A 23,079-nucleotide genomic window follows, 5' to 3' on the forward strand; every position below is an offset into this window, starting at 1 on the left:
TAAAGTTGGCGAGATATAAATGTTTCATTCAGCCTGACAGTAGATGTTAAGTGAGGGGATGCCAGTGGGGCACTTAGCACACTGCATGGTACAAATAACTTACCAGGAAGGGGCAGCAAAGATGCACTCACTTCACCCCAGCACTACAGAAGCAGAGGCAGAGGCAGGTGGATCTCCGTGAGTTCTAGGCCATCCAGGTCTATGAAGAGAGTCCAGGACAACTGAGGGCTCTGCTACACAGAGAAACTCTAAGAAAGAAAAAAAGGAAGGAAGGAAGGAAGGAAGGAAGGAAGGAAGGAAGGAAGGAAGGAAGGAAGGAAGGGAGAGAGAGAGAGGGAGAGAGAAAGAAAGAAAAAAGATATATAAATTATATAATATATAGCATATATATTATTATATACTATAAATATTATATAATTATTATACAATTGTTTCATTTATTTAATTTAAAAATTAATTTTATTAATTAAATTAATTAATAATCAACACATTATATATTATATAATTATTATTATTATTGTATTTGATCATCAGTATCCTATGGGAAAGATAGATGGGACTCCACATACTTAAGATAATGAGAATTGTTCTGGAATTATGGATATGTTTTTTTCTTCAGTGATGCAATTTAAGAAATGATTGATTCTCCAGCCTGAAAGGAAAAACAAACAAGCACAGAAAGGCAGGATGCCTTCCCTGTCTTCCCTGCTCTGGCCCTGCTCTGACCCCGCTCGCTTGCCCGCTCCCTGCTCACGTAGCTTTTTTTTTTTTTTGGTCCCCTTGCCAGTGTGTGTGGCACAGATTCAGAAGGTCTCTCAGGAAAGCTCCATTCACAGCAGGGTGTTGGGAAGCACGAGGCTTATTTCACCTCCATAGGTCTTACCCACTGTGTTTGGTTTCCAAAACAAATCAATGTTCCCACAGTACTTAGCATGCTCAATTACATATTGTCTATATGAAAATTCGAAATTACATTTATCACACTCTTGGAGAGCGTTGTGCTTTCTTTGCTTCCAGGACGGTTTCTGTGTAGATAAGCTCTGGTTTGTTTCAAAATACGTTTAACAGTGTAATTAGCCTGACTAGAACTCGGGAGAAATTGTTTTCTCAGAAGTCATCAGAGGGCAAGGTAGACTGAGGATTTCCCGGGGCTTAGAAGTCCCAGCTATGATGCACTTAAACGAAAGCCAGGGGCGGCTGGGACTTTTCTTCAGGAGAGGCAAGATTAACTTGTTTCCTGACAAGCAAGATATTTCAGTGCTTTCCTGATTCTTCCATGTAAAACCTTTGAATAATATTTTTTAAAAAAATATTATTGGGAGCTGGAGAGATGGCTCAGTGGTTAAAAGTACTGGCTGCTCTTCCAGAGGGCCTGGGTTCAAATCCCAGCCCCCACATGGCCAATCACAACTGTCTGTAACTCCAATTCCAGGGGATCTGACAATATCACACAGACACGCATGCTGGAAAAACACCAATGCACATAACTTAAAAGTAAATCATTAAATTAAAAAAAAAAATAGGGCTGGAGAGATGGCTCTGAGGTTAGGAACACTGGGTGCTCTTCCAGAGGACCTGGTTGTTTCCAGCAACCACATGGGGGCTCTCAGCCATCTGGAATGGATGTATGTATATATGGTTACTTTGCAAACAGCTGGCGCTCCATAGTTCCTCTTCCACGTGTGTCATTGCTAAAAGTCCATGTCAGAACAGGGTGCTGGTTTACTGTTTGCATGTATAAAGGGGACACAATGGAAGTTTGCAGGAAGGTAGATTTCAGTTGATTATTTATTCTCTTTGAGGTTTTTTTTTTTTTTTTTTTTTTTTGATGGACTAATCTACAGACAAGCTATTGCTGTTCATCAGCTGGGGAATCAGAGAGGCATGCCTCTCCTGTCTCTTCTCTTTCACAGATGAGGACAAGCCTCCCGTTAGCAAGGCTGGGAAGGATGTGGTTTTACATCTGCCCACAGACGGGGTAGTTCTAGATGGTCGAGAAAGCTCGGACGACCACGCCATTGTCCTTTATGAGTGGACGCTGCAGCAGGGTGACCCATCGTCAGTGGACATGAAGGTGACTCTTGCTGTTCTTGCTAACAAAAACTGATGTTTCTGGGAAGTGGTTTTCTGTAATGTCCTTCATTGTCAGTCCCTAAATGCACATAAACAAGCAGAGTGTGCTTAAAATGAACAAATCATAAAATCAATTATCCTAAAAATGATTGTTCTGTAAAGTCCCTTTGGCGCTCAGTATAAACTGATTGGTTGCTTGGATGCTTGCCAGAGTCTTGCTCCTTTAGCTCAGAGGAGAAAGCTTAGGCTGTGTTTCAGTAATTCTGGTTCCTTTTTTAAAAAGATTTCTTTTTTCTTAGTATAAGACTGGGTAGTGGCCAAGTATGATGGCACATGCCTGTAATTCTAGTACTCAGTGGGTTTAGGCAGGAGGATCACAAGTTCAAGGCCAACCTAGACTATGTCACCAATTCCTGGCTATCCTGGATTAAAATTTTTCCCAGAAAGTATGAAAGGAAGGAATGTAAAGAGGGAGGCAATAATAATAGAATGAATTCTTTTTTTATGTGATCTGGAGGCATTGTACACAGCAGATAATCCTACTCATGGACACTGTGCTAAGAAGGGAGGTGGGCACAGCATAAGGCTATCCTGATTCCTCCTGCTCTCTTGCCCTCCAGCAGACTCCCTTGGCCACAGCTAGATTTGCGGTGGGTGAAAACAAACCATTAGTGAGGGGATGCCTACATATACCAGCCATGAGAGGGTTGGAGCCATTTTAGAGAGGAACACTTTCAGACTAAGTCTCACACGCTTCATCCATTAGAAAAGTGGTTCTCAACACCTCTCATGGGGTCGCTCAGACCATTAGAAAGCACAGATATTTACATTACTATTCATAACAGTAGCAAAATTTCAGTTTTGAAGTATCAACAAAATAATTTTATGGTTGGGGGTCACCACAACATAAGGAACTGTGTTAAAGGGTTGCAGCACCAGGGAGACTTGAGAACCACACTGCCTTAGAGGATGAGGTAGTGAAAAGCCAGTTTGTGCCTGACCGGAACCACAACAAAGCAACAATCAGCTGGTCCCACTGCATTGATCTCAGTGTGCTGCTTTTGCTTAGCGATGAAATAACTTTAGGATTGGACATGTTCAGAATGGTCCCAGCCTGTCACTCAGAGTCCTTCCTGGAGCTCACCACCCCAGAGTCATCGTTCAACTTTCCCAGAAGCATTTATACATCATGTCCTAAATCGGTGCCTCTCACCCTTCCTTATACTGCAACCCTCTAACACAGTTCCTCATGTTGTGGTGACCCCTCCAACCATAAAATTATTTTGTTGCTACTTCATAACTATAGTCTTGCTACTGTTATGAATCATAATATAAATATCTGATACACAAGTGTCTTAGTTAGGGTTTTACTGCTGTGAACAGACACCATGACCAAGGCAACTCTTATAAGGACAGCATTTAATTTGGCCTGGCTTACAGGTTCTTAGATTCAGTCCATTATCATTAAGGTGGGAACATGACAACATCCAAGCAGGCATGGTGCAGGAGTTGCTGAGAGTTCTGCATCATCTAAAGGCTGCTAGCAGAATACTGTCTTCCAGGTAGCTAGGATAAGGGTCTTAAAACCCACGCCCATAGTGACACACCTATTCCAAGGCCACACCTCCAAATAGTGCCACTCCCCGGGCCAAATATATTCAAAACACTACAACAGGGTAGCTGATATGTCACCCCCAAAGGGGTCATGACCCACAGGTTGAGAACCTCGGTCCTAGCGTACTGCTAATCAGCTCTACTTAGGCAAACAGTCTGTACTTGGCTGTATGTCACTAGACTTCCCTTTACAAAATGCTGAACTCATCCTTTTATTCTGTTAAAAAAACAAAAAAAAAAAAAACTTGTACTGATTTTCAGACCATCTACCTTCTAGCATCATCTAGATTTTCTTAGATTTATATTCTTCATAAAAATCTGAAGCCCCTAATTGAATTCCTCATGTATGCTGTGGTTCCTTCTGACCCATGTTAACACGCTCTTGTGTTCTGAACATTGGTCCCAGTGCCTGTTAATGAAGCCAGTTGCATGAACTGTGTCAGTAGCTGTGTCACAGGATAGGGTCACGCTGAGTCTCCTGCTAACAAGGTTTCTACCACCGGCTTCCTCTTTCTGCAGGAGTGCCGCCATCACGGCCTCCCCTTCCCCGCGACTGTATATATGACTGACTGCCCCTGTGCAGGACCTCCTTTCTGTCTGTCTGTCTTCTTTACATTTCAAACTTTTGGTTTAATTTGTACATCAGAAGTCATTTCTACCTTGGAGTGTCATCTATCATTTGTTATTGTTTCTGTTCCAAAGTTAATCATTATCTAGGGAGAAAAGAGGAGCTGAAGGCTCTTTGTGGGGAAGGGGGCAGTGTCCATGTTTGTGGGTGCTCCTGGGCCTCTGTGCTCTACTCTCTTCCCTAAAGCTGTTTGTATGGCAGGTGCCTCAGCCAGGAACCCTGAGGCTGTCCCGCCTGAAGGAAGGAGCTTACATCTTCCAGCTGACTGTGACTGACTCCGTGGGTCAGAGAAGCTCCGATAACGTCTCTGTCACTGTGCTTCCCAGGCCCTACTCCACGGGAGGTGAGGAGAAAGCCAGTCCTTCCTTCCATTGAGTCCCCCATGGCCAGCCAAGCCCAGCTGGTCACGGAAGGATGGTGTCAGTGGGATTTACACCCTGGGGTCCCGTTTCACGGGCTCCTCCATCTTACTTTCGGTGCTTGAAGTTTTTGCTGAAAATGAAATAGCAAACACGGCTCTGTGTTTAGGACCGTTTGGATCCCGCTGGTTAGAGTGTAAAGAACGTTCTCAGGACATGGCCCATGAGGTAGGGGTCCTGTACGCTGACCTTCTGCCTTTGCTCTTTGACCTTGTTAAGGACAGTGCCTGTCTTTCCTAGGAGAGGGCTTAATGTAAAGTTAGAGGGTCTTTCTGATATGCGTGTTTGAAGTGTTTAACCGAAGTCTACAGTTTAAACAGTCCAGCCAATGGAATCAGAGGGTAGAACGGTGGTTAAAAGCTAGGGTCAGTATGTAGGAAATACTTGTAAATATTCCAAATAAATAGAATGAGCTAAAAGACGAAGTTTAAATATTCTTACCACAAAAAATTAGTAGATATGGTGATATAGATTGTTTACTGACTTGATCTAGTTAGTACTAAATACATATATACAAATATAGTATATGTATATATATGTATGTATATTATACGCACATCAACATATACCCTTGGGTGCCATATATCTATATACTATTGTCCATCAATTAAAAATAAAATATGGGGTGTAGGGAGGAAAGGCATATGATAGGCTAGAAAGGAGATGACTAAATCAATAGTTTATATAATAAACCACTTAAAATATAAGAAAGAAAAACATGTGGTTAATGACTCCAGTTGGACTGAAATAGGAAAAGTAGTAAAGCCCTGCTCAGTCTGAGGCCAGCCTGGTCTACAGAGTGAGTTCCAGGACAGCCTGGTCTACAGAGTGAATTCCAGGACAGCCCGGGCTACACAGAGAAAGCCTGTCTATCAAAAAATAAAAAACAGAAAAAAAAAGTTTCACAGAAGCCAAGTGGTGCTGGTATACTCTCTTAATTCCAGCACTCAGGAGGCAGAGGCAGGCGAATCTCTGAGTTTGAGGCCAGCCTGGTCTACAGCGTGAGTTCCAGGACAGCCTGGTCTACAGCGTGAGTTCCAGGACAGCCCGGGCTACACAGAGAAACCCTGTCTCAACATAAAAAGACAAATCCAAAACAACAACAAAAAAGGAGTCAGCGTGGTGCTATTCCTACCTGATCACTTACTGGTTCAGTTAGAGAGCGTACTATGAAGTCACATATGAAATACCATGTATAAACAGTGGCAAACAGGTGGGGACATAAGACAGGAGTTTCTGTCTCCTTTAACACACACACACACTATAACCTGGTTCAGGTTTTGAGTATATTGATTGTTCTAACACCTTTTGAATGCATGTGAGGAACCTTCTCTGCAGATAGCAGGCTGGAGAGAGAGCGTTTAACATGAGCTAGCACAGTGGTTTCAAATAGGGACGAACCCCACCTGATGCTGAGCACATTTTTAGGGCAAGAAAACAAGACACTTGAACTTTTAATTTTACTCATTTTCAACCTTCTGAAAATTTTCAGTGTGTTTAATAAGGTGTGTGATGTCTTTTATTCTGTGTGTACGTGTGTGTTCACTCAGTGTGCGTGCCTGCACATGCACACGCATGTGTGAAGGTCAGAGGACAGCTTACTGAGAATGTTGCTCTCTTTCCAGCCTGTGGGTTCCTGGAATTGACCTCATGTTTTCAGTCTTGGTGACAAGCACCTTTACCCACTGAGCCATCCTGCAGTCCCCTTGGGTCCAGTGTCTCAGAACACCAGCACATGCAAATTATTTATGAGTAAATTTGAGGTGTGTGTTTATTACGATGCTTAAAACGTTTGGAGACTGCTATTCCAGAAACAGATTAAATATAGATGCTGATCTGCCTCTAAAACTACATAGAAGTAAGGAGAACCCTGCAGTCTGGGGATTTCCTGTCACATGAGTAAGATTGCTTGGTGATCAGCGCCTTTGTTTTTGCTTGCTCCCCCTGGTGGCTGTCGCTGACCCTGCAGGCCTAAGTTTTCAAGGAGGCCAAACTGACCGCTGTCTCAGCAGCTCCTGCGTTATTTCCTTCCTTTCTTTAATTCTCCTTTAGGATCAAGCACTCTTCCAATCACCTTGCACCCAGACAGGGTCACTTTCCAGTCTTCTAGTTGACAGCTTTTCAATAAAATCAGTGTTAGATTCCGTCTGTGCACATCAACTATGCTTAGCTTTTGCTGTTAGTGGAATGTCTTATAATCTGCCAGTCATGTTCCTGAAAGAGCCATTTAGTCATTCCTGTTACCATAACATTGTAGGATTCCAGGGGGCTGGAGAGATGGCGCAATGGTTAAGAGCACTGGCTGCTATTCCAGAGGGCAGGGGTTCAATTTCCCAGTACCCACATGGCAGCTCACAACTGTCTGTAACTCCTGGCCCAAGGGATCCTATACACTCACACAGATATACATGCAGTCAAATCACCAGTGTACATAAAATAGAAGTAAATAAATAAATAAGAAACTGTAGGACTCCTTAAGGCCGGCTTCTAGCTGGGTGCCTTTCATGACTATCACCCGAGTTACCTGATTTGGTTTGTATTATTACATTTATGTATTTTTGCCAGGTATGGTGGTACACATCTTTAACCCTAGTGCTCAGGAGGTAGAGGCAGGTGGATCGCTGTGAGTTAGAGGCCAGCCTAGTCTACAGATTAAGTTCCAGAACAGAGAAATCCTGTCTTGAAAGACCAAATATATATGTATGTGTGTACATACACACACTATAGACATATATATATATATATACACACAAACACACACACACACACACACACACATATTCAGTTTTATGTGCATTGGTGCTTTGCCTGCATGCATGCCCATGGCAGGCGTTGGAGCCCCTGGAACTGGAGGTACATACAGTTGTAAGCTGCCATGTAGGTTCTGGGCCTCTGGGAGAGCAGCCAATGCTCTTAATCCCTGAGCCATCTCTCCAAACCCATCTGATTCTTTTTTTTTTTTTTTTTTTTTTTTAGATTTATTTATTTATTATATGTAAGTACACTGTAGCTGTCTTCAGACACACCAGAAGAGGGAGTCAGATCTCATTACAGATGGTTGTGAGCCACCATGTGGTTGCTGGGATTTGAACTCTGGACCTTTGGAAGAACAGTCGGGTGCTCTTACCCACTGAGCCATCTCACCAGCCCCCCATCTGATTCTTATTTAGCAAAGTTGTCTTAATCAAAAGTAGAGAAAACTGCCTTTCAAGAAAATGTCTGTAGCTCTTTTGAATTATACTGCAAGACTAGAAGCTCCTGAAATTCCCAAGAGGGAAAACTACCATCATTTCACAAAAATATATTCCTCTACAACACTAGCAACCTGGTTGTCTACGCATAGGAGTCAACAGCAGAAAGGTAATCTAGTTAAAAAAAAGTCTTAGAGAAAAGGAATTTGCCAGAGGTAGTGGTGCCCTGCAGACTTTTAATCCCAGCACTCGGGAGGCAGAGGCAGGCTCTGTGAGTTTGAGGTCAGCCTGGTTTTACAGAGCTAGTTCTGGGATAGCCAAGGCTACATAAAGAAACCCTATCCTCCCCTCCCCCCACCAAAAAAAAGTAAACAAGACTTGAGAACACAGACTATATAACATGGTGCTGCTCCTGAAGCAGGTCATCCATGGTTGGGATAGTGTCAAGTGACCCACCTGAGAATGGGGCTCCATGGTAGATGAACAAGTGAATGGATGCCAAATAAGTGGGTGTCAAAGGAACCAGGGCAGCAAAGGACCTTCTGGCAGAAAGCTCTGGGGCAGCCCTGAGAGTCCAGTGAGAGGTGACAGAGGGACCCTCTGACCTATTGTGCCAATTCTGTCACGTCACTATCCCTGCCACTTAACCCTGCTTCGTGTCCCCTTTCCCAGTCACCCTGCATCCCTGTGACCTGAGACTTGTTCACAAACAGGATGCTCCAGTGCTTGCTCGCGCTACCATTTCTTCTGTGACAGTGGCTGCTGTATTGACATAGCGTTGGCTTGTGATGGCGTGAGGCAGTGTCCCGACGGGTCTGATGAAGACTTCTGTCAAAACTGTGAGTCAGTGCATGGTCTTATCAGGCAGGGACCTGGAAGGGGTAGTAGCGTAGGCAGGTCAGTGTCTGTAAAATATCACACACATAACATGCACTTTTTAAAAACTGAAGCGGGGCTGGCAAGATGACTCAGTGAATACAGGCATTGCTGAAGCCTAATGGCCTAATGATCTGAGTTTAAGCCCCAGGGCCCATGTTGGCCTCTGATCTCCACCATGTAGTGTAATACACTTAAAAAATAAAACCTAAAGTACATTAATAATTGCCTTGATAACTGTGTTTGTGTGTGTGTATGTGAGAAATACAGTCTTACCATGTGACTGACCTCACACTCACAATCCTCTAGCCTTAGCCTTCTGAGTTCTGAGATTATAGGCATGGGCCTATAGGCACACTTGGCATTGCTTTTATAATTTCTAAGGATTGTTTATGACACATTGGAGTATGGCCAAGTTAGACCTATAAATCACTTTGTATAAGGCCATGTACCTAAAGGTAACCTGAGAGAGAAGGGCTGTAATAAGTCACCCAGTCAGGTCTGGTGTAAGGAACACAAGGCGGAGGAGCTGAGGACGTAGCTCCGCAGTCAGGTGCTTGCCTCGAGTGCATGAGCTCCAAGGTTCAGACCCCACTATAGCCAAAGTAGAGAGACTGGAAAAACAAGACAAAAACCCAAGAGTATAGTGTTGAGTATGCCCTCATCCATGTTAGGAAGCCACCGGAAGAGAAAAGAACACATTACCCATCTACAAACTAAGCAGTAGTTTTAGTGGGCTCAGCCTGTCTTAGCTGAGTGAGTTAGTAGTCTTAAATGTCCATGATTTTAAATCAACTGTAGATACGGTGGTTTTAGTTAACATTCAGAAGAGAAATCCAAAGCTGAGATGATAGTTCTTCAGCATCCGTGTTAAAAAAACAAAACAAAACAAAACAAAACAAAACAAAACAAAACTGCAAGAGTGTCATCATGTGATGGTGATCCTAGATCTGGGGAGGCAGAGGCAAGAAGATTGAGGAAGCCTACTGGTCACCCAGGCTAGCCTGCCTGATGAGTTCCAAGTTCTAGGCCAGTAAGAGAATCTGTCTCAGACACAGAGTTGGTGGCACCTAAGGAACAGCAGGGTTGTCTTCTGGCTGCCATATACAATGGAGAGAGAGAGAGAGAGAGAGAGAGAGAGAGAGAGAGAAAGGCCCAGCAAGTAACTGAGTTCTTCCACAGTGGCTCTTGACCGCAAGTTGGTGACACACACAGTGGCTACTTCTGCCCAGCCAGGAGCCATGGGATTAAATGAAGGTGAAGGAGACCCCAAGTTGGAAAAATCCCAGAGAGCCACTACCCACAACCAACCCGCTACTGTATCCCACCCAGAGACGAGGATCCACTCCACCCAGAAGGCGCCAGAGAGTCAGATCAATCCTGTCCAGCCAGGTAAGGACTCGAGTTCTCCATGACTAGTCTCTCATTCGTTGATATTAACATGGTTCAAAGTTATATTTTATACTTGAAGACCATCAGGGAAATATGCTCCAAAGATGAAAATTGAAATGAAGAATTTGGCCAAACAAAGCAAAACAAAACAAAAACAACGCTGCATTTGTAGTAATGAATTTATAATTAAGTATGGAGCTGTATATAAGTGGAAGAGCCCCTGTCTCGCATCCAGAGGCCTTGGTTTGACCCCCACCACTGAAGAGAAATGAACTGTTGACTAATGGAAAGGAATGCCTGGTAAAAAGTCCCTGAGGGATGGTGAGAATCTAGGACCGGGGAGCACCAAAGTTCAAGGATGCTCACGTTCCATCTGTGAGAGTAGCAATATAGTGCTGAGAAACAGCTCAGTGCATACAGGCACTTGCTGCAAATCCTGACAACCTGATTCCACACTCAGGGCCTCACTTGGTGGAAGGAGAGAGCTGAGTCCAGCAGGTTATCCTCTGACCTCCACACATGGCCCTGGCATATGTGCATGCCCCCTCCCTACACACATACAATATAAACAACTGTTAAAAAAAAAGTTAATGGCAGGATATTTGCATCAGTCCTACACACATCCCCAAGTTACATATAACTCCTTATATAATGTAAGTGCTAAATAAATAGTTCTTATACTGTATATTTTAGGGACTAATGACAAGAAAAACAATCTCTGTATGTGTTCAGTTATAGGCACCATTTTTGTGTGTGCGATGAGGATTAAAGTCAGGGATTTATGCATGCAAAACATAGTGACCCACTGAAATGCACCCTCGGCCTCAGAAACAGGTGTCTAAAGATTACATAGGGCATGTATAAATGTTTGGTTGCACAGGGAGTGTGTGCTGGAATGCCCCGAGGCCCTGGCATTTGGGAGTACAGAGCTCCAGTGTGGCCTGTGTTTGTTCAGCATCTCTTGGCACAATGGGCAGAGTGTCATCAATGTGGTTGCAGCTGCAGGGACTGTTCTCTGTGTGGTCCAAGTCACTCACTAACAATGCTGTCTTCTTGTATCCAGTCTAGCTGGAGGAAGGAAGTCAGGTTTCCAGGCCTACAGAGTGGCATAAAGGAGTGTTGTGTACCCATTGACATAGGCTCTTGTTATTGGCAACTCAAGAGTTTGTGGGTTCTGTAGCAGATCAGCCAAGTCCTTCGAGGACTGGGCTGAAACATGAAAACAAACAAACATTTTCTGCACACAGGTGTGGTGTTTTTCCTCTACTATATATCCAGTGCCTCAGGCCATGGCTTATCTCTGGGTTACCTGTCATATAAAAGGGCTTTGTTTTTAGAATATTTATTTATTTGTTTATTTATTTATTTATTTATTTATTTATTTATATAACACTAAGAGTCCAACTCTGAGCCTCATACATTGTAAAATACTCTACCAGCTTTAAGGATGTTATTATTTACTTTGAGATTCAAATCTTACCTTACTTGTTACTCTTTTTAATGTATTTATTTATTATTATTTTTATGATAGAAGAGAAAGTTTATTATAAATATATGGGAAGGCAAAGCCAGAGGCAGGGACATCTGGGAGAGTACAGAGTGGAGATGATCAGACCGAGCTAGCCCATGAAGGGACAGGGGAGTCAGGTACAGCAGTCAGGAGGCCACAAATACAAAAGGACACTTGTTACTCTTCAAGGCTTACCTTGACTGGACTCAGAGGTAGAGGGCTCGGTGGCGACAGCCTTCACCTCTTGGCAATCTGTGGCGTTTTCCCTTGGAGTCTTGGTTCCCTTCACTGTACGTTTAGCACATCCTGCAGTGTCCTCCTTGCTTGACTTAGAGAATTGTTTCTTTAGAGCAATCAGTGCCAAGTCAAGGACATGTGAAATAATGTTAAATCTTGGGTGCTGTGGTCCTGGGCTTCTTACTTTCTTTGTTTGAGGGCTTTCAGACAGCATATTGGTGTACACCATCTTCCTTAGAGAGATTAAAAACCTTCAGGTTCTCCTAGCTCTTTTATACACCAACCACGAGGCACAGTGATATCTGTCAGTCCAGGAATATCCTCCCCCTCCTTTTAACAATAAGTGAAAATGTAAGTTTGAGAACACACAGATGGCATCCCCAATGCATCCTTGAACAGACTTGCATTTCCTCTATCCAGTTATCCTTGGTCTATAATGAGACTGCCCCTTACTCAACAGCAGGCACACTCTGTCATGGGTCAGGACACCTCACTCCATGGGAAAACCTTGCTTGTCATTCTCACCGCTGCTTCAGAAGAGATAACCCCGGTGCTCCTCACCCAGTGGCAGTAGCTGCTTCTGTGACTATGTGCCTCTCAGAGAGAGCATGAAGCTTGCATCCATCACCCATTTCTATGAGTTTCTGACAGCCAGTGGTGGAGAAGGAGATACTCAGTTTCATCTTGAAATGACTGGCCTCCTAAAGTTGCCACAAAAAAAGAGCCTAAAGACTTGTTTTTAAAGGTTTCCCTCTCTTACGTTCTTGTCTAGACTTCTCAGGGTTTGTGTTGTGGGGGAACTGCTTGGAATCTGTATGATCGAAAACCTAGGAAAGTAGTTTGTATCTATGAAAGTATGATCTATAAGGCAGCTGTAAAAGCGTGTGTCCTCCCAAGATGGTGTCAGGAATCCAACAGCATGGCTAGTGTGAGGAGGTTCATTTATCACAAACTCTAATAGCATAATGTTAGATTGCCTTCTTATGGATACACACACCCTACTGGGACACAATAGATAGGATTCATCCCCTGAGAAGTGAGTTCCCATCAGGGGGCAGAGCTGTTAAGGCATCAGCAGAATGTAGTGTTGTTATGTCCATCCATCCATCCATCCATCCCTCCATCCATCATCATGTCCCCCACCCCCACCTGGCCTTAAAGATTCATAAGATCCTCCACTGTGCCACCTGTCTCTAGTTTGTAGCCAGAAGCCTCCTCAGAACCTCCACTATTGCCTGCCTGCCTGCCTGCCTATCTGTCTGTCCCTGGCATTAATAACTCTTCTAAGAAACTCCTTAGTCCTCAACAATCCATCTCAGTGTCCTCTTGAACTGCTCACCCCTCATCTAAACCTAATACAAAGGATACTCAAGGGCTAGTTCCATGGGATTTTGAGACCCTCTTTCCTTGTTTACATCTTTAGAAAACGTCATTTATATCAACCAGTGGACTTCTTTATGTATCTACCTTTTGGGCACAGGAAGAGATGGCGATCTTAGAATACTACCCTACAGGAAAACAGTCCTTGCAGTGACTAAGGATGACGGGGGGGGGGGGGTTCCAGGGACTTAAACCAGGCAGAGCCTTGTGCATGCTAACACAGCTCTGGGACTGCACTGTGTCCCCCTCCCCAAGTGTGTTATTAAGCTTCCTTCATCAGGAGAGAAAAATGATAATCATGTTTTGTTTAAATCACTTCCAGGCCATTTGGAGAGAACCTCTTCAAAGCTTACTGGGACCTCAGTCTGAAAATGAACAAAGGGAACAAGAAAATCGCTTAGTGGTAGCGCACAAGCCTAGCTTGCTGTGCAAACCCCTGAATTTAATATTTAGAATGTGTCATGTGTAAACCTTTTTCCAAAGTTTTACCATGCTTAAATGTGTAAGAAAGACAAACCACAAAGTCAGATTCTTGACGGTTTGACCCAGCACCTGAAATGGTGCTGACCAAGTATCTTCACCTCACATAGAGTGCCCCCCACCCCTGCTCCCCACCCCTGCTCCCACCCCTGCTCCCCAGAGATCCATCTCCCGTTGCCTCCAGAATGCTGGGATTAAAGGGATGAGCTTCCTTGCCCAACTGGCCTGTGTTGAATTATTTTTAAGTAAACACCCTTTAAGTACCATCCCTTTCTCAAAGTCCATCTTCTAAAAAGTAAACAAGGGACTGGAAAGATTAATTAGTGGTCAACTAGAGAACCTAAGTTTGGTTCCTGGCACCTACATCAGGGGATTCACAACTGGCCTCTGTGGGTACCCACACACATGTCATACACAGACAAACATATATCTGAATTAAAAATAAATAAATAAAGCTGTAATTCTATATTTAATGTGTGTCATGGAGAAACCTTTTTCCTACTTCCTGCAGTTTTTAATGTCCCTTTAACATATATCTGTTTACCTTCCATAGACAGCAATTCCTCAGGAAAGAACCAAGAAGAAGGAAATTATGATCTCAAGTCCAAGAGTGGCCAAGCAGGAGGGGAGCACCCGGCCCCGGAAGCAGGTCAGTGTCTAGGGGAGCACCCGGCCCCGGAAGTAGGTCAGAGTCTAGGGGAGCACCTGACCCCGGAAGCAGGTCAGAGTCTAGGGGAGCACCCGGCCCGGAAGCAGGTCAGTGTCTAGGGGAGTACCCGGCCCCGGAAGCAGGTCAGAGTTTAGGGGAGCACCCGGCACCGGAAGCAGGTCAGTGTCCAGGGGAGCACCCGGCACCGGAAGCAGGTCAGTGTCTAGGGGAGCACCCGACACCGGAAGCAGGTCAGTGCATACCTTGGAAACACACTACGGAGCAGTGAGGAACAAGCACTTCCTGCCTGAATCCTGGCTGGATGTCAGGTGGAGCCATGGGTTGTAAGACTGTTTTTCCTCTCGGCCCCAAGCTCCCGGAATAATGACTCAGTCTCAAAATATATTTTCAGAGACCTAGGCCATACAGCTAGGCTTGCCCCCTGACTAACTACTAGTGTAAAAATACCCATCTATATTAACTTATACATTCTGCCACGTGGCTGGTTACCTCTGTTCAGGTGCCATGTGTCTGTCTCCTCACATCTTCTCCAGCAACTCCTCCCACTCCTGGCTCTGTCCCAGAATTCTTTCTACCTTTTGGATGTCTCCCACTTTCTATTCTATCCTTTCTTATAGGCCATAGATTTTTTAATTGACAGGTGATTTGTCCATACAATACATAAGATATTCTCTTACACCTGAGAGTTCATGTTGAAGCAGTAGTCCCCAGACTGTCTTCTTATCTTCAAGGTCACAGAGTATCGTGGTACCCATGACACTGGACTACTATGTTCAGCTCTCACTTTTTTTTTTTTTTTAAAGATTTATATATGTGAGTACACTGTCGCTACCTTCAGACACTCCCGAAGGAGGCGTCAGATCTCATTACAGATGGTTGTGAGCCATCATGTAGTTGCTGGGAATTGAACTCAGGACCTCTAGAAGAGCAGTCAGTGCTCTTAACCACTGAGCCATCTCTCCACCCATACACTTCCAGGGATCACTCTGGAAGTCATACTTGTGATATGCAGGCTCAGCCAGGCACGATGGCAAACATGTTTAATATCAGCACTCAAGATGCAGAGGCAGGTGATTTCTGAGTTCAAGTCCAGCCTGGTCTACAGAGCGAGTTCCAGGACTGATCAGACCCCACAGTTGAAATTCTGGCTCTGCCACTCAACTCGACCAACGACATTCAGATTCTTCTCTCTGTACCCCAGGGACTTTAGGGGGAAGGTGGCACTAGTGACTATTCCTGCCTCACAGGGTCGCTGTAGAAAGTGAACACAACACAGTGTTTGGCATGTACTGCATGGTTTGGATCTAGTGATGGCTGTGAAGATTGCATTATGTATGAGGGAGGGGAGTGAGGAAGAGATGCTGTGCTCTTAATGACAGAACATGACAGGGATGTGGAAAGCACCAGAGGAGGGAGAATACTGACACCTGTGAGGAGACACCTGTGAGGACAGCTCCATCACTGGGCTGTTTTTAATTGGAAGGGAAGCAACTGTCAGTTCCATAGGCTTTAATCCTGCATGCCAAATCTATCAAAACAAACTGGAGTATCCTTTGGAGTATTTGTACAACATCGCTCATCTCCTTTTCATAGCTGGACAACACCAAAATACAAATTATAAACAACTGATGTCTGAGCACAAGTACAGCTGTCAGGTACCTGTCTGCACCCCCTGCGCCTGCTGGCTGGTCTTTCCCTGTCACCGGTCCACAATGACACCATGGCTACGTGTCTCTGGAGGCTCAGTTCTCGTTCACTGCTGCTCACTCTGGTCGTTTAGATGCTTTGACATATCATTCCCATTCACACAAGCACACTAGATATTTCAGCACCTTAGATTTGTTTTTTTTTTTTTTTGGATACAGAGTTAGAATTTACTAAGGCATTTTAATACACATTTAAGCATATCTATCAATAAGAATTCACTTTAGCTGGTTACTAACAACTCTATCACTGTATTTCAGAAGAAGTTGGGAGGAAAATAATTTCAGATTACCCAAACTGAAAGTCCAGAAGAAGCTATGTCAACTAAGGGTTAAGCAGTAAGGAATAAATGAGGCAGGGAGCGAAATCCCTGTAGCCCTTAGCATCGTAGCCTTGGGAGACAGGTAGGATGGAGGCTCGTAAGTGTGTGACCAGCATGGACAATACAGTAAAATCCTGTTTCAAAAAAACAAGGGGCTGGGAATATGGCTCAGTCAGCAAAGCCCCTGCCGTGTAAGAACATGGACCTACATATGTTCTGTGCAAGCAGGGAAGACCTAGGCATGGTCATATGGGTATGTAGCCCTGGCCCTAGGGAGCTGGAGATGGGTGGGTCCCTGGGGCACACTGAGCGGCCACTCTAGCCAATAGATGAGCTCTGGGTTTAATGAGAGACCTTGTCTCAAAAGATAAGATGGAATGAGATAATAAAAGATACTCAGTGTCGACCTCTGACCTGCACACATGTACATGTACCTGCAAACACATGTGCACTACATAAATCTAAGAAAAAAAGCAAAGAAGCTGGGTGAGGTGGCTATGTAACTGCAACACTCAGGATGCTGAAACATGATGATTGCCACAAAGTCAATGCTAGCCTGGGCTGCACAGTGTTTTCCCAGGGCTATGAGGACAAACAAAACAGAAAGAGAGAGACAGAGATGACAGAGAGAGACAGATGACAGAGAGAGACATACAGACAGACAGAGAGAGAGAGATGTGGTGGCATATGTCTGTGATACCAGCACTTTGAGGTAGATAGAGGAGGATCCCACAGCTCACTAGGCAGCCAGTGTAGCTAGGTGAGCTGCAGGTTCACTGAGAGACCCTGTCTCAAAAAGTAAGATAGAGAACAATCACACGAACATACATACATACACACACACACACACACACACACACACACACACACACACCACACACACCCCACCACCACCACACCACACACATGTTGTATGTTGGCCCGCGGCCTACATGAACCGGGTACACCTGGGAGGCAGGCTGGGGCTGAAAGAGACTTAGATGGCGGAAAAAAGATAATGAAGCCAAGACAACGTTCTGATCAAGGCCCATGAGTTTACTAAGAGACTGTGCTTATAAAGAGGGAAGCCCCCCCCCCCCTCGCCAGTCCATTCTTGGTGTCTGGAGCCAGCCTGTAAGCTACGCCATCTAGGTGACAGAACAATAGGAGACCATCTCCACCCCAGGTGGTCTCATTCTCAGTGGCACCCCAGGTGGTCTCATTCTCAGTTGCATCAGCCCGCTTCAGGCTAGGGGAGGCTACAATTTCCTCTCTGATTATATAATAAAAATAGCTGGACTGAGACATAAAATTTATTTATGCTCTATAATTCTGCCTGGGAGTTATGGTGGCAGGTGGCTGCCCGTTTTAGGAAATCTCAGATTTTCCCGAGCCATTCTTATCCATCAAGGAGAATATATGCAGCTTGTTTGTGTTTATTTTGCACAAACATGGCTCTGTGGTGTATTATTAACAAACCGCAGCCTCTTGGCATATACCTCTGTCTTAGCTTGATATGGCTCCGAAATCTGGTTGCCCATCATTGACTGTCCAGTCCTCATAGCACACATTATTCCCAAATCAGACCAAAGCCACAATATATACTGAATATGCTTCTTCATATTGATGAATTTCTGCCACCCATGCTTGCTGGAGGCTGAATGCTTGATGAAATCAGGCTGTAAGGAGAGACAGACCTGCTTGAAAAACAAAGTCCAGATAGTTGAAAAGCAACAGGATAAAAGCTTCTTTGTGGAAGCCCAGGTACTTTATTCAGTTGCAAATTAGCAACAATCAAGCTCAGACTCTGACCTCCCCCTGAGGGGGACCTGGCTTTGAGAATTAGCAGAAAAGCCTGGCATTCTCTGAAAGTGGAGGATGTGCTCCAAATTAACTTTGCTAGGTAATTAAGATTTTAGCTGTCTTCTCTAGGAATCTCTAATACTGGAATTATTACTAGACCAGCCCAAGATTGAGTAGAATAACTGGTCACAATGAGGGAAGGAGAAGAATCACTATAACTCTTTCTTGTGACTAATCTTTCTAAGTCAGATTACACAGTCTCTAATGTTCTATGTCCCATAAGGGTTAAAAAGCTTGAAGCAAGGCAGCTTAGCTTGTCCAATCTGGGATAAAGGCAGGCAAGGGTGGGTCAAAAACATATACCCAATTCAGCTTTCTTGTCACTACAGTCAGGACACTCAGCGAACTCACCTGTCAGCTTGTCACACGAATTAGCCGCCATGCTTCTGCAGCATTCTGTGAAGAGAGCCTATGCTTTTCCCTTAGATCCCTTTCATCTCACATAGACATGATTATGTCTGGTTTTAAGATCCTATGAGGCATTTATTAAGGTCCTTGACATTCAAAATTCTTAAAATAAAAGTATGATTTAAATAATGTGCATGGGGGTATATTAAATAATGTGCACAGGGATATATTAAATAATGTGCACAGGGATATATTAAATAATGTGCACAGGGATATATTAAATAATGTGCATGGGGATATAATTTCCCTCTTTCTTTGTTTTTTAAGAAAAAGATTTTTTGAAAGTTCCACAATACCCTGTCTTTGAGAATTATTAAATTGTTGACAAAATATCTCAAATACTTGACTGTTAATTCTGCTAATTGAGCTGAGAGGCCAGGAGTCTTTATGATTACCTGTTGATTATTTATAAGAAATCCAGCTTGCCCTTTAGAGGAGCCATCAGTAAACACCAGAACAGCATTGTGTAAGGGTTGTAAAGAGGTCATATTAGGAAATATCACCTCATATACCTTTAAAATTTTAATCAACCTATCTTGAGGGTAGTGGCTGTCTATAGTTACTTTAAACCCTATTTGAGCAAGCAACCAATCTGTACTGTGCTGTTTCAGCTAAGTGTCTTGACCTATACTGTAAGGGTGAACAATAATATCTGGCTCTTTGCCAAAATAAGTTAGTGCCTGCTTCCTTCCAAGGATAATCATCTGAGCTATTGCTTCATAATATGGCAAGATATTAAGTTTAGGAGAAATCCTCGAATGTATCCACATTACAGGAGACTTTTGCCATAACAATCCTTTAGGCACATGAATCGTATTAAAAATTAACAGATGTAAAGGCAAAGAGTAATCTATATAAGTGACAAATTGCTTTTCAATAGCTTTTTCCACTTGTTGTAAGGCCAGCAATCCTTCTGAGGTTAAAGATCTAGGGGAGGTAGGATCAGAACTCCCTTTAAGAATATCAAATAAAGGTTTCACCTCCCCTGTATTAAGCTTTAAATAGGGGCGAAGCCAATTAATATCACCTAACAATTTTTGAAAATCATTCAAAGTCCTTAAGTTGTCTCTGCGAATAACTATCTTCTGGGGAAAAACAGCTTGATTAGTAAGTCTAAAACTCAAATAATTATAAGGATCCTGGGTTTGTATCCTTTCAGGAGCTATGTGTAATCTTTATCAGCTAAAGCTTTATGTAAATCTCTATAACACAAAAGCAAATTCTGGGGATCTTTTCCAGGCAACCCAGGACAAATTCTTAACTGTCCAAAAACAGTCCTTTTAAAGGAACAGTATTTTTTCTTATGAGTTGCATAAGCATTTACAAGCTTGAGAATTAATAGCATCTGAGGGATGAACAATTTTAAGCAATTATAAGCTCTGAGATATATATATTGATAAATATACAAATTAAAGCTTGATTATGCAACATTTTAAAACACCATCTACAGCACACAATTTAATTATCTGTGCTGAAGCAGGAGTAAACTCAAAAGAATAAATGTGTGATCCAATTCACATATACTTTTCTCCCATAGTAGGGCTGTTTTTAAACACAGTAATTGGGATGCATGCATTCATGAATTCATAGAAGATACAGAAGCATGCATAAAAACAATTTTTAACTTATCTTTGGGATATTGATTGTCAATTTTATTTAAAATGATGGTATGCAATAGATTAAATATTAATATTCTGTAATGACCAATTTAATTGCTGTTCTGAACAAGGAACAGACACTTAGGTTCTTAAGGCACAATTTTTGTTATAGATTTTCTAAAATATACAGATTTATCTTACAATTCTTTATTAGCACAACAGCAACCTTAATAAGATGTTAAAACTGTGCTTTGAGGTGAACACCACCTCAGCCTCGCCTGCCTCTGGCCCTTCTCCCAGGCTGAAGAGGCTGAAGCAGACCAATCTGTTCTAGGCCAGGAAGCCCAAGCGAGAGCAACAGAGCACCCCAAGTCCTAGTGGGAAAAATACAGCTACCCCAGCAGGGCCAGGCAGAGGCTCATGGGGGCAATGGTGAGCACGGCCCTTCCCTGAGTTCTGTGCCACCACCGCTCAGGGAACGCCGCTACCCCAAGGCCCCGCCCCTCAGCAGCCAGCAGCTGGCTGGCTCCACATGGACCAACGGTCGGCTGGGAGGAGAAGAAAAGGACTTTACAATAATGTTTTCTCTTACCAAAGAATTGCTGTGGGCATGGCTAATATTTAATTACCATTGATTATAATTGATAGCAATTATAAAAGCTTTCTTTATTTTCTGCAAAGCCTTTTGTTCTTTGGCAGTTAATTTGCATCTCACTTAATAGCACCTAGCAAAAGTGTAAGTTCTCCTGTGGTGAGGTCTTAGCCAATTAACATCTCCTGGAAGCTTTTGAAAATAAAATTTTGAAGCAAATCAATTTTTCATTCTAGATTTTCTGTACCACAATTTTATAGTATAACTAAAACCCTAAATATTAAAAAGATATTGCCTCTGAATCTTATGGAGCAACAGTTCTCCCCAGAACTTAAAAGCTCCGTGTGTGAGAGCAAGGATTTAAAGTAAACTTCCCTTGAGAGGCATTAGTTAATAAAATACTTTCCACTTAGGAAACAATATACACTGAAAGATTCAAACTCTTAGCTTCTTGTATTGAAGCAGAGACACTAAGAATTTTTATTACATGAGGTTAGGCTATATAAGCCATACCTAGAGGCAAAATTTTCCAGTGATTACAAGCTCACTAAAAGCAAGCTCTTTACAATTTTCCAGATGCAAAGGAAAAAACAAACCTTTAAATCTATAATAACTTTACATGAAGTAGGCAAGCCAGATTGTAATGTCTTTATAAGTTCTACAGCCTGATTGACCTTTTATAAACTTTGAATTAGAACTTTATTTAGAACAACATCTGGGTAGATCTGCAAAGGCTATCTTTTAGCTAAAAGGAATTTTCCCTGAAGGCAAGGAGAGGCAAGTTTCGAGAGCTTCCTTAGGCAAGACAAAATCACACAAACTGCACAGAGGCTGCTCTGAGCTTAGTTCTTCTTGCTGTGAGGACAGATTTCAGAATTTTTAAGTTTCTTTTGCAATATTAGACTATAACTACAACCTTGGGAAAGCAAAACCCAATTTCAAAACAATTTATCACCTTAGAATCAACATTAAAACTTCACTACCATGTTGTGAAATTTGGCTGCCAATTTATACGTATGACTGCATGACAGTGCAAGTTTCAATGCTTCATTAAAGAGGCATTGCTTTAAATCTTATCTTTAATTCTACTTTCTAGGATAAGAATCACATTAAATATTATCTCAACTAGAAGTATCCTTAGGAGGCCTAGTTTTTTGGCCTGCCTTATGCCATGTGTTTGAAAGACTCCAAACTTGAGTTAGCAACTTAAAGCTAACTTTCTAGTAACCAGTGTTACACCTTTTTGATCATATCCAATAACTTATAAGCAAATACTCTTGTGATGAAGACACTCAGAGCATATTACACCTCTAAGACCAGTAAAAAAACCAAATGAAGCGGCTACACGAGTCTAATCAAAGAATTTCAATTTTTTTAGCTATAATTAAGAGATAAGAAAAGCACCTTGTCATTAGCTAAACGCAATAATCATGATTGCAGAGAACCCTCCAGGAAGAAACCATCTATCAGTTTTTTTGCCCCAAAACTAAGAGGCTGCAGGCTCCCTTTCTTTGAGAACAGCTTTTCCAGCAGTGGCTCCCCTGCGGTGCCTGATCCTGGCTAAAGCATGTGGCCACTCATTTGCTGAACCAGCAGATAAAGTTTTAGCCATCTTTATTTTCCAACATGAAACAGAACATTCAGTCATTCAAACAATGAGACAAAACACACATGGATTGACACGAGGTGCACCAGACATTAGACCAGACATTAGACAACACAAAGAGGGCAGAGAACTTCTGTTGTAGGGGCTAGAGAGAAAAAGGCAGGGCATCCCCTGAAATTTCTTTCTTCCTCTGGGAGAGTTTCAAAATCCATTATCCTTTATATTATTTTAGTATTACAAACCCTGTTTCTGATGCCTGATGCAGCTCCCGTCTTCGGACATCTGCCTGATTATTTAATTTAAACCCTTTTTCCTCTCGCCTAAAGCAGTTTTAAAAAAAAACTGTGGACAACCGCCTGATCAGTTCCTAGTTCCGATAATTCGCTGCTGACCTTCGTGAATCCAGCGTTGGGTTAGCACTGATTCAACCTTAGCCCGTATCTTTCCGCACCTCCAGCAACACTTTACCTGTTGCTTCACCATGCCCAGTACGATCCTTTTCTTTTTCTTCCCCTGGAGCTCCATACCAAGCAGTGT

The 23,079-nt window shown here is 43.0% G+C and overlaps 1 protein-coding gene and 1 long non-coding RNA gene across 7 annotated transcripts in view; one reads left to right on the forward strand and one right to left on the reverse strand.

The window, feature by feature from the left end:
• The window catches only part of Lrp11 (low density lipoprotein receptor-related protein 11), a 34,952-nt gene that overhangs the window by 4,374 nt on the left and 7,499 nt on the right, over positions 1–23,079 (forward strand). The window contains exons 2-6 of one of the 6 annotated variants that reach the window (NM_001379151.1): positions 1,914–2,074; positions 4,502–4,658; positions 8,639–8,764; positions 9,984–10,193; positions 14,354–14,449. In NM_001379151.1, the coding sequence (NP_001366080.1) occupies positions 1,914–2,074; positions 4,502–4,658; positions 8,639–8,764; positions 9,984–10,193; positions 14,354–14,449 (750 nt within the window). The remainder of the gene's footprint in view (positions 1–1,913; positions 2,075–4,501; positions 4,659–8,638; positions 8,765–9,983; positions 10,194–14,353; positions 14,450–23,079) is intronic. The other 5 variants (NM_172784.4, NM_001359743.2, NM_001379152.1 and 2 more) reach the window with 5 other exon arrangements.
• On the reverse strand, positions 1,771–14,485 carry Gm16254 (predicted gene 16254). The gene is made up of 3 exons (NR_165256.1): positions 11,899–14,485; positions 8,618–8,797; positions 1,771–2,152 (listed from the first exon to the last, which is right to left on the reverse strand). It is a non-coding gene; the product is annotated as a predicted gene 16254 (long non-coding RNA).

Source organism: Mus musculus, chromosome 10 (genome assembly GCF_000001635.26).
Source record: "Mus musculus strain C57BL/6J chromosome 10, GRCm38.p6 C57BL/6J".
NCBI lineage: Eukaryota > Metazoa > Chordata > Mammalia > Rodentia > Muridae > Mus > Mus musculus.